At 40.4% G+C, this 12,627-nt stretch overlaps 1 protein-coding gene across 25 annotated transcripts in view; it reads left to right on the top strand.

The window, feature by feature from the left end:
• The window catches only part of BRSK2 (BR serine/threonine kinase 2), a 318,684-nt gene that overhangs the window by 212,321 nt on the left and 93,736 nt on the right, over positions 1-12,627 (top strand). For all 25 annotated transcript variants that reach the window (XM_065065085.1, XM_065065095.1, XM_065065089.1 and 22 more), the window contains one exon: positions 12,077-12,217. In XM_065065085.1, the coding sequence (XP_064921157.1) occupies positions 12,077-12,217 (141 nt within the window). The remainder of the gene's footprint in view (positions 1-12,076; positions 12,218-12,627) is intronic.

Raw genomic sequence — 12,627 nt, forward strand, 5'->3', positions numbered from 1 at the left:
TGCTCCACGTGAAGAATGTGTAGTGCTAAAAGCGGTGGGGATGGTCTTACACCAGGATTTCAAAAAAATTACTGCATTCCTTGGCAGGAAAGTATCTCCCTGCAGAAGATCACTTTGAAAAGGGAAGCATCCCACATCTTTAAGCCCTATCTGGATATCCTGGCTTCTAAAAAATGTGGGGCTCCAAAGCGGGTTTTGCCAGTGAACATTTAGTCTTTAACAATCACTAAATTTTCTTTCTGTTGTAGCTCCTCTGCCTGTAGGATTGAGCTGTCTGCATCTCCCCACAAAGGCACTGAATCCCTCTGCTGAAAGGCACTGATTCTGTGAAAGAGCCAACGACTGTTAATTATGTTTCATTTTTCATTAGTCACTATTTTAAAGAAAGGGCACAATGCAGAGCTTCTGCCAAGCCTTTGTGTTTAAAATGAGAAACACCCATGGCCTTGGATAAATCTATAAGGTGGAAGAGAGTGCCTGTGGAGGGGTGAAATGTTACAAGCATGTGGGGGTTGATAAGTGCGTACTCATGTACTTTCCCAAATAATAAGATAAAGTGACCTCTAGTTCTCACCAGCATCAAAAAAGGAACTGCTCTCTGGTTCTGGCATCACCTTTCCATCATGCGTGCCATCTCAGCAGTAATGGTAGTTGCATGGTTTCAGAGGAGCTTGTGAATTATGGGTGATATTTCAGATGCCAGAGACTAATCACGATGCAGCACTGGGGAGTGTTTCGTTCATAAATGTTAATTTCACAAATCATGTTTGACTTTTCATTTATGATTTAATTTGTGACAAGGGGCTTTGGTTGAGCAGATTCCTAATGCAACCATGAATCAAATCCTTTTTCCACAGTTTATTTAACACTGAAAATTAGTTTTAAAAATACTACTAATAAAAAATCTGTTAGCATATGTGTGTAAGCCTAGCAGTCTTTTGGTGGGTTTTTTTACCAAGATGGTTGGGGAGATGGAGATAGCTATGAACCCTTAAGACTTTCAGCTCTTTATCCAGGGTTTTGAGTTGTCTTATATAGTAGGACTGTGAACTACAGTTCTAGGTACATAGGGGAAAACACAGCTGCACTGTTGCTCTCTGTATGTATGCTGATACACCACCTTGGGTATACATTATGTTGGCTAAACTAGCAATATTACTCACAGTTGAATTATTTTGTATTTGTTCTATGATCACACTTAAGGCCTTCAAGCAAGATTAGGAGTCCACAGTAACAGGCAATTTAGAAATAGCTCTAGACAATCTATGCCTCCCTCTCTCCCATCATATAATGTTAATAGACAAAACAGCCAAGAATTGGGGAGCATCCTTGTATTTTAAAGATTGATTTAAAGTAGCCTGGTATGGGCTAAGCCCAGAGTTGTTTAAGAATTTATATTGCTGGTTCATAATGGGGAATGATTAATGAGCTACCAGAATTTATGTGTGCACCAGTCATTTCGACTAACCAAGTTCAGACAGTCAGGAATTTTAGGGAAATATACGTAAACTAAAGGAATGAGCAAAGCAGTAACAAAGCTGATAGCAAAGTTTTGGTGCGTTTTGTAATTCATATTGGACGGGAAACACTCCTTTGATCATATGTTTTCTGCATTGTAAATGAACTGGGTAATGGTCCTCTTTCCTCTGTGCTATGTATAGAAAGGGTCTTTCGAGAATTGGCCCTTGTTAGTGTTTGTGTGGTAACCGGGGAGGAAGATGGAGTTCATATGCACTTAGCAGCACTACCACTGTGAATGGGCAGGAGGTTCTCATTAGCAGCCTTGTTGAGGATTAAATAAGAGGAAACATGCTAAGGCTAGTCTCCTTTATGAGTGAAGTGGTTGGCTCAGGGGTTTTCTAGGAAGCAATCTTATGCTTTATTCTTAAATCTCTGATTTGTACATTTACTGCATTTTATGTCTGTGTGTATATATCAATAAATTTATTTTTATAGGTGCATACAGATATTTGTATATATATACATAGATTTCTATCACTTAATTTTCAAATCTTCACACTTAAGATTTCAAATTTTGTGGGAACATTTATTTTAAATCTCTATGTTGTCCAACTTGATTAGCATTTTGAACAAGAATCTGTTTTGAGACAGGGAGTGGACGTCAGAATATTGTTCTCTGAAATGTGCGGTGCATTCATCAGCTCTTTTTCCAAGCGCAAGTCCCTTTCTCATCATTCAGCGGTATAGTGCTAACATTGGCCAAGTGCCCAAGCCTCATTGCAATGTACACAACACACCACCTCCTGATTTCAGAGGTGAAGGTTCTTCCCAATGAGCCAGATAACAAAATTAAAATGTCCTCCTACCTGTGCACAGCTCACATTTCTGGCTTATACAGGATCAACTGACAGCAGGAGTCGAAGACTAACAAGTCTGGTGGTGTCTGCAGAGGCATTCATGCTGCCAGCCCTCTCCTGCAGGGTTTTCCTGTAATTCTGTTTATTCTTTTGCAAACTAATTGTGAGGTGCCAGAGGATGCAAGAAAGAGGAAAAACGTTTCTGCGTGTTCCTCTGTTAATGGTAGCCCAGGACTTTCACATTCAGTCCATCTGCAGGGAAACCTGTCTAAAGGCAGAAGGAGGGTTCAGAAAGCTGGAGCGGCTCCAAGGGCTCAGTGCTGAAAATTATTTCATGGTAGCTATGCTGCTTGGTAGTCTGGTGGTGAGGTGTCAGATGCTGTGGATACAGGAAAAGAAAATAGAACAGGATTGAAAGACAAAATTATGTTCCACCTGCGCCTTGATTAGAATTAAGAGAAATATTCTTAATGAGCTACTTTGACCCCTTTTCTTCTTCTATTCACTAGTTTTAGTACTGTCATGAATTGCAAGCACATGTAGCCAAAGGAAAGCCTGTCAGCTGTAGGAGTGATGCCAGAGCACGTGAGGTTTGGAGCCAGGGGTGGGCCTGGAGACCAGCAGCTGGGTAGAGGCCAGAGGAAGTGATGCTGCAGCCAGGACAGGTGTCCCTGCTCGCAGGAGGGGTGCCAGCCTGGCACAAAGCAGGGCTTGCACAGAGCTGGTGGGGATGATTAATACTACACCCTGTGCAACACAGTCCTAATAAGCTCCACCCAAAAAGCCTGACTGTATCTTCTCCTCACTGCCTGACATGTGCACTTGCATACCATCCAAACCATTATTCTGGACTTGAGAGAAAACAGGCCCGTAGTGAAGCCATGCTGCAACGTGAACAAAGGTCAAGGGGAGAAGTATCTCCAGAGCCGTGGTATATTTAGGTGTCTAATTTCTCTTTCACGCTTTGGTAGGAAACATTGCGTGTGTCTGGGCCCTGGTTGTTAAAGGAGAGGCCACTTAGCTCTGAAGAGTAAAACCCCAACGTCTATGGTTGCTAGCAGAATTGCAGCAGTGAGCTGATGGGTGTTGTCTTAGTTCTGCCTGTCCTGTGCTGAGGATCCCTCTAGTTGGATCCATTCCCTATCAAGTGCCCAAGTAGGAAGGCTGCTGCAGTGCCTTGGCATGCATGACTACACACCGTGAAGGCACTGCTCAAAACACCTTTCATCCCCAATAAATCAAAGGTACAAAGCGCAGCAGCAGCATCTCCTACTACTTCTCTTTTCCCCAGAAGCGCCAACCTGTTCATGTCCAAACATAATGAGCAATCAAATACAATCTCCATTCAGACAAGCAGATGAGTTAAAATTGTCTTTTGGGAAAAAAAAAAAAAAAAGAAATCTACTGCGTGCACATTTTCTTGCAAGGGACGAAAAAATTAAAAACAAACAAACAAACAGAAAAAATAGAGTTCCAGGCCTTTTGCCAAATTAGGGTTTAAAAATTCATGCCCACTACAAGAATTTATATAACTTCTGAATAATTTATAGGCTGCACCAATAACAAGGGGCTTAATATCTGATAGAGATTATTTAATCAATAGAAAATATTGCAGTGAAAAAGCCATCAAAGAACTACAACATATCAATCTGGGCTGAGCAACTCTTTGCTGCTACACATATGTCTGTTCATGTATATGTATGGAAGGACATTTTGCAAGTAGGGTGGTAGCATGGAAGATGAATTGCCAGGACCTTTTTCTTCTGGAAGCTTTTCTTCAGCAGTCTGCTGTTACAAACCCTTGCTGATTCACCAGACCTTTGAAATTGAATGATTTTTCCACCTCTTAGCTGAATTTGTTGAAAAGAGTGGTTAGTTTCTTGTGAATAATCTGCTGGGGATTGTGGGTTACTTTGAGATGGTTTGAGATTCATCAAAATCAGTGGCAGTGCCTTGCACATGCCATTTGTGAAGCGGCCATTTCCGTTTGCATTTGATTCTGTGGAGATGTGGAGAGTGATAAACATAGGGACAGAAAAGAACTATAGACATATCTGCCTTTATAAAGGAGATTCCTACCTGTCTTGTATCCTTGACCTTGGTAATTGTTTAGACACCTGCATCAGCTCCAAATTGTCTTGATCCATGTCACATTCCCCTGTTTTAGAATTATGCCCATGATTTTCACGCAGTAATTGACTATTAAGTGATAAAATAGAGTAGCTGAGCTTCTCAGCAGGTGTGGTCATTCCATGAAATGTCTTACCTGTAGGTATCACAAAACAGTAAACTCCTGAGCAAAGAGGAAGCAAGCAGGAGCTCTCCTGACTTTTCTTGTCTTTGTGTGTATCTCTTTTTATATAACTACATCTGTGCTTTGCATCTTGCTGGAGTGCACACCTGAAGCTGTGCCTCCTAAAAGTTAGCCAGTGCCACAAGAATATCCAGTCTCACTTCTGGTTTAGTAAAAGTCCCAGAACATCACCCAGTGGTGTGCAGTGGTTCCCAGAGGTCCATTTCAGGCTTATGCAGAAGACCAACCTGCCTGGTTAGATTTAAGTGAGGTTGTACATCATATGTGTAAGTATCATACCATTTAATTAAAAATGGGTTATTAACTTGTTCCCTAACAGACAGCTAATCGCATGCCCTGATGAACAAAACCTGCATTGCCTCACCCAAACAAGAAGCCATGTGAATTGGCTAGCATTCCTAGAGTACCATAGAGTATATCTTGTTACTCTTATTTTTTTGCATTTATAATGCTTACCTGAAATACTTTGTGTTTCAGTATGAGCTTTCATCTAAAGATGTCTATCCATCTAATGCTTTTATAATAATTAATAAACTTGTATTGCTGCAGAGGACCTAATTTGTGTAGCTATGAATGTCTCATAAATTGTCTTCATCTATAAGGCTGAGAAAGCAAGAGCTGCATACCCACACTGGGATGTATAGTGATGTGCCGCTGCAGGGCAATCCCATCTGGCAAGAATTTTAGTATTTCACACCATTCTTGCTAATCACTTCAAGACAGCTTTTCATTCTTTACAGATCATAACTGGTGTTTTTGTTTCAGGGTTTTTTTTGTTATCTTCCCATAAATATCTGGTAATACATGGTCCTGGTGTTCTATGTGCCAGTTAGTCTTTCTTTAACAGCATTTTTCCAGGCGTTGCTCAGAGTCAGCCTGTTTGTTTTATTACAGTCCTGCTTTGGAGGTAGCACGTAGCTCCCTTGCCTCAGTGAGAGCTCTGTGCGTTATTCCTCAAAGCTCCCTAGGGCTTGGACAAAGGCACCTTTTAATAACTTGTGGTGTAGTCCACCAGATGGGAAGGAGAAATCATCACCAAAAGTGCCATTGTTACTGTTTTAAGTGATGTCTTCATAGTATTGTAGCACAAAGGCAGTCTGGTCATGCTGGCAGTGCCCAAGAATGGGACAAAAGCAGAGCCCATGCCCTCGTCAGCTTACAGTCCAAAGCACCAAGCAACACTGGAAGCCCTGTGATGGTAAAGTCCAAGCGATTGTCAAGCATCACAGCAAAGTACAGTCTTCAGGAAGGGGCTGAAGAAAAATGATGATGTATTAATAGCTGTCTCATTAATAATTATGCTCTTCCTTGTTTAGGGGTGTGTTGTGACAGGAGAGAATCCTTTGCTTGGATATTTAGCAAGGGTATGGTAGAACCTGGCTTTGGAGGCTGGTCAGAGATAGAAGTCAACCTCAAAGGCCAAGGAAGAGATCCTAGATTGGTTACAGAATGGCCTACAAGGTATCTAGAAGTGAAGGAGCTAATTTGTGTTAGATATAGTATTAAAAAAAAAAAAAAAAGGAGACAATGGAGGGAGTGGTCAAAATGGAAAGCTAAGAAAATGTTGTTGTAATGATGATATGATATGATATCTATTTTGAATCACCGGCAGTGAGACAAGAATGTATTTATCAAAGTGAAAAAGGCGATGTTGAATTAATTTAGATACAAGATACCTAGCTAAAATTAGACATTAAATTTTAGCCATGTGGGTGGATAGGAAAACCATTATCATAGAGGTATAATAAAGAAAACATGTAAAAGATACCAGTTACAACCAAGTTATAGGGACCTGAAGAAAGCTGGAGTCAAAGGTAATACCTGCACTACAAGCCTGAATTGTAGTCAAACAAGCAGTGTTGTCCCTAGGGGTAGAGAAAGGAAGAAGTGGAATGGGGTGGTAAGACTGAGAGTTCTGTTTTAGCCTTATTGTTTTTGAGCTGATGACAGGACAACCAAAGATGTTAGAAATGAAAACCAACATCTTAGTTTATTCAGGAGCAAAGGAAGAAAACAGTACTGATTTCTATCTGTCTATATTTTGCAAATTTTTTTGTGTGTTTGGGGGCAAAAGTCACAGCTGTGATTTTTTAAACTTATGGTAGTGGTATCATAAATTCTCATAGCCCTGTCAGGTAGTTAGCCTATTGGATGTAATAAAAAAAATATTATTCTTATAGACAAAATTGGTTTTGATCATTAAATATTTAGAGATCATTCTCAGAGGAAAGTGGACCATCATCTCTGTTTATAGTAGTCCTACTGACATGCAGGATTTGGAAAAAAATAAAGTGACTTGAAGGATGCAGGAATGATGTGAAACTGATGGGCTGTCATATCTTGTGATCCCCAGAATACAGGCAAGTTGGGGTACTAAGGAGGACAGGCACAGTGGGGTTTTTTTGTTACATTTCCAGTCTAAGCTATAGAACAAGCCACAGTCAACCATGGGGACGCTGCTGTGAATTAGGGAGCTCTGGAGTCTGTGCTGGTTCCTGCAATAAGCAGAATCTGACGGGCGCAAAGGTAGTTTAAGACCACACTTTTCCATATTCATCTTGGCTACTCCATCTCTTTCATGTGCAGAAGTCATCCCTCCTTTGCTATATTGTTTAGTTTTCTTTATTACTTCTTTACTGTTTTGGTTCCTGAAAGAGTAAATAAAATGAACCAAAAAGAAAGAAAAGAGTCTAGGGTTATTCTAAGCTTACTTTTATAAGCTGTGTGCATGTCTCTGATATGACACGTAGTGGTTCATTTGAGGTTAGGAACTTATTAGCTTGATTGAGGAGGTGGTGATGGTGGGAGGCAGATAGAAAAATGGCAAAAGGCATAGATAAAATGCTGCTGCACGCAATCTCTCTGATTCTCTCCAGTACACTAATTTATTCTTGTATTAAGCATTAAGCTTCTTTGTCTTTAAAGGCCAAAGTCATCTCTCCTTCAAGCTCTAAAACTTAACCAGAGATTTTTTGTTTTGTGTCTTGGCTTGTAGCAGGCATATGAGATATCTTGCAAGACGTGGACATTGGTGTCTTTATGAAAGCAAGCTGTGGCCTGTGAAAACTTTTGCAGCCTCTTAAGAGTATATCTAGTGAGGAAAACAAGTAATCAAGAGTTTGTTTGTAACACCACGTGCACTTGGCTTCATATTGAGTGTCAGAAGCTGGGTGTTTTCTTGCTTTTCCAGTGCCCTCGCAAGCAGAGAGGAAATTGGTGGTGGGGACAGCATGGACTGGAAGGCATAAGGGACCACAGGTGCTAATCCGAGGTCTGATACTGAGTGACTGTCACCCTGGGCAAGTCACTTTGCTTTGCAGTTCCCTATCAGTAAAGAACAGGAGGTTAATACTGGTAATGCTTCTCTCATGTGACATGAAAGGATTTAGAAGAGCTAGTGCATGTCCAGAGCATCCAAGTTGTGAGAGTTACGTGTTAAGAGTCTTTTGTCTTAATATAGCTCCTCTCTGTATTACTACAGGAGGCTGGTTCTTCCCTTTCCTTGAACCTCCTTGCACTGGCTATTACAGAGCAGGGTTTCCTACATTTTTACAGTGGGAAGACTAATGCTGTCAGTCTTACGTAGACAGGAGTTTTTTAAAAAAGCTTAATTCACCAGTAAGTTACTTTTCATCTCCGAATGTAATAGGCTAGTTCTGGTTACTGTTCTGGGATTTTTAGAATTCGCTCACTTGCTTAGAACAAATGGGAAAAGTAGTACTATAGTGACATGAGAACCCGTCATATCTGAGAAAGATAAAAGGGAAAGGGAAGTCAGGAAAATACTTGGTAGTGTTTTTCTCCCCTACAGCCTACGTGTTATTTACCTTCTCCTAGATCCTTCAAGAGCTGGCACTGGCATACTTCCAATCCTATAGCACTTTGATAAAGGATTTTAGACACTGGTGTGGACTCAGGAGATCTGGATTCTCGTCTGTGCCAGATTCAGGAAAGATGTAGGTTCTACATGCCTTATTTTCCAGCCTCTGGAATAATGTTCTTTCTTTCCTTTGCTTTTTCTGTTTGACTTTTCAGAGTACATATTCTCTTCTTTCATGGAGCCACTCAAACACACTCACACATACACAGATAGATACAGCTATATGGTATTAAGTGAGGATTGTATAAGCCATATAGTAATAGAACCAGTGCAACACTTGGAAATGTCTAAACCCCTCTTGTTGGCCTGTTGGGAAATAACACGTGTACTACTACTGCGGCATGTAATGCACCAGCAAAACTCTGGCTTGCACAGAGATGGAGGCAGGTTATGAATTATGACCTTGTTTAATAAAAAAATCTCCTAGTTGGGGGCTATCCTAAAAAAAGCCACATCATGCTGGAGGGAATAGGGTTGGCGGGTGATCAGCTGCAAATCTGAACTCAGAAATCCTAGCTGAAATATAACCACACAGCACTTGTGGAATGATCCCTGCAGCATTTATTTCTTTACTTGACCACTGGGGAATGTGATTGTCGTCCTTCTCACTCCGGTCACGTTGAGGGCTTGTCAGATCAGAGTGCATTGTCACTGTGTTTCTCTGTGTCCCTTGACTTGTCATAGGCACAAATCTTTTTCAAATGTTCTCCCCTGTTCATTTCCATTATTATATCTGGTGCTTCTAGGTGGCAAGCAAAAATGAATAACCTTGTAAATGCTCCCTGTCTTTCAATTTGTTTTATTTTTCATAAAATGTGTCAGTGCATTTTTGTTGAGTGTTTTTAATAAGATGAAGTTGATGAAAATAAATTGCTTTGCAGTTCCTGCTGTGGGTGACAGAAATGCTGGGTCTGTAATTTTCCAAAACTGTGCATTTGAAACCAGTGTGCAGGGTGTTCTGTATGCCTGTAACTGCAATCATCTTCATAAAATGCCTCCCAGGAAAAAAAAAATAGCAGTTATCAGTTTGAATTTTGGGAGCAAGATCCAGCTTCTGCTGGGCACAGTGTGAGAGGGAACTGTCAAGGGGGATTTTAGGATTGATTCTGTGCTAGGCTTGGATCTGCCATAATGGATAGTTAGGCAGATCTATCTCTGGTATGAGAGGGAGAATGAATTACATAGCAAACCCTCTTACCAGAATGTCTCTTAGTCAAGGCTTGGGACAGGGAGGATTGGGATTTGAAAATGTGGACACCGCAGTGCCCATGGGTACTGCATATCAGCTTTCTTCTGAGCAGTTTGATGTCTTGCTCAACAAATGTAATGTGGATAAGCGGTGATCTTTGTGTTACGAAGGTGAAGTCAGTGGACAGCCTGGTGAGTGCTCATCTCTTCTTGGACAGAAAGTAACCCACATATTGCAAATGTGATTTTCAAGTTAAGATTTTTCTCTTTTTTACTCATTTTAGTGAAAAAGAAGAGGTCAGTATTACCGTATTTCTTGTATCTGTTTCTATGTTTATAAGAATTGGAGAAAATACTACTTTAATTTCCTAAAGCAGGACTGTCAAACTCATTTTCACCAGGGGCCACATCATCCTCGCAGTTGCCTTCAAAGGGCGAAATGTAATTTTCGGACTGTATAGATGTAGGAGTAGTTACATAGAATTTCATTGCTGTTATCCACTTTTTTGTGCTTTTGTACTACTTACTTAGCTGGAAAGACAATATTAACATCCATCTCTTGCTGTGTTCTCTGCTGCATTTCCATAAGAAGGGAAAGGCTTTCTCCTTGTGCTGACTGGGAGCAGACACGTGGAAGTCACACAGGAGCTGATGATGGACCTGGAGCTCAGGTCACACTTTTGCAACTACAAAGCTAATGCCATTATTATTAAGCCAGTCTTACTTTCCTCAGAACAGCTTTGCTCCTACTTTTCCATCTTTTTGGAAACATTGAAAGCAGGAGTAATTAAGCCCCCAGATTTGTAATAGTCTTCTTTCCATTTCAAATTTAGAAATTTCTTCCATGATTATGCTGTTTGAGGTACAGAAGAGACAGTATCCTGGATTAATTATTTTAATTGTCCACTCAATTTTGAAGAGTTGGATTAATACTATTAATAAAACTAGCTTGCTGTAAAGCCAAACATTAAGAGATAGGGATTGTGGCACATACTGCTCAGCCTGGTTTGCTGGACTGTTGGGAGGAGGGGACAGGGAAGTACACTCAAAATTTGAAAAAATATCAGATTCTTGTTTGCAAGTTTTCTGGTGATGTCTCTCAAACAAACTGCCAAATGTTTGAATACCCTGTTCACCTTTGCATTGTTGCTTTACAGAAACCACCTTTCAGAGCACATGCCTTGCTGTGCAACCCTGAAACTCACTTCAGAGGAGGGAGGCAGTAAGAGAGGAGTACAGGTTTCTGCCTCTCTTCCAAGGTTTAAACCAGCTAACAGAACCAAAGAACAAAAGTGTTTTTTGAGTAAAAAGTAATAGTAATTTGTTGTTTATACTTGTCATTTCAGATTATGAATAAGTAACTTGACTGCATAATTTATTCATTCTATATTAAAATAATATATGTTGGGCAAACAAACAAGGAGACAGTAGAATACAAAATCACAAAGGAGTTGGAAAAAGTCCATGGAGGTTTCAGGCAATCCTCTTGCCAATAGAAGTCTATTGCTTAGTCCATTTTATATCTGGTTTATTTTAAAATGGTTCAGTTTACAGTGTTCCTGCCACTTCCCTGGGGAAACTATTTCATTCCCACTATTAGGCAACATTTCCAGAGATTTATACTAAGTTTTCCTCTGCTTGGTTGCCTTTTATTAGTCCTACTTACAAGAACAAGACAGTCCATCCATGGCAAGTCCTGTCTTTCCAGAAGATTTCATGCTCCTCTCTATGACTGCCAGGAGCGCTATGTGAGGTTTCCTCTCTCACTCCAAGGTCCCTGTTGTGCTGCCTTCCTTCACTCAGTCTCACATTTTCATGTGTGAGTTGTAAGGAGGGGCAGCTACTCCAGCAAATCACTGCTGTTCAGCAGCAAAAGCTGAAGCCCTTGTATAAACTGCATGTGTCGTTCTTTTTATCTTTTTTCATAATTTAAACTTTTTTTTTTTTTAAATTCCCTCTAGTTTGTTGACATCTGTCTGGTTTTCAGGTGTCCAAGGCAGAACAGTCTGTGAGTGCAGCTTTGCCACAGCTGTTTTAAGGGACCTCAGGCTTCCTAGTACACAATCTTACTCCACAGAATTTATACCTGATTATTCTCTTCTTCCCCTCCTGGTCTTTTGAGTCATTTTTAGCTTCCAGATTATCTCTCACTATTACATTGAACACTGAATCCAACAGTGGTATGTCTGAAGTTTGCAGAACCCTTGTTAAGAATATTAAGCACTCCTGATTTTAAAATTTTGATTCTCTTCCCCTGCTCTTTCCAGAAGTGTTCTCCTTGACCACATGTAAATAGAGGTGTTTGTTTATAACTGAGTGTGTGAGGGAGTTGTTACAACAATGTGCTTACAAAATCCTGGCTTTGTTATTTTCTAGGTATTTGGTGCTAGAACATGTGTCAGGTGGAGAGCTCTTCGACTATCTTGTAAAAAAGGGAAGACTGACACCAAAAGAAGCCAGGAAGTTCTTCCGACAAATCATCTCTGCTTTAGACTTCTGCCATAGTCATTCAATATGGTGAGTACAGCCGTTTCCAACAGGAATTACTTGTTACATAAAGGCACAGAATAAAGGGATCTTATTTCCTGATACTTTTACTTACTATTAAGTAGCTGGTGGTGTAAAGCTCTAAAAGCATTGTGTAAAGTGCTGATGTGATTTTTAATTCTTGGCTGTCTGTGAGGCAGTGCACCATTCACAGATACAGACTCATCATGAAGAAGAGTGTCCATTTCTCACTGGAGGAAAATTCATTCACAGCGAATGCTTTAACCAGAAAAACCAAAACCACCAAGGAAAAGCAGTTTAATTTCCATCGTTCTTGGGCCACTTGCTAATAACCGAGAATACAGTATATCAAAATAAGATCAGAAACTCAACATGACCCAGGAATTTGTGCTGGCAGCCCGGAAAGCCAACTGTATCCT

The sequence above is a fragment of the Columba livia genome, chromosome 5, assembly GCF_036013475.1.
Source record: "Columba livia isolate bColLiv1 breed racing homer chromosome 5, bColLiv1.pat.W.v2, whole genome shotgun sequence".
Lineage (NCBI taxonomy): Eukaryota > Metazoa > Chordata > Aves > Columbiformes > Columbidae > Columba > Columba livia.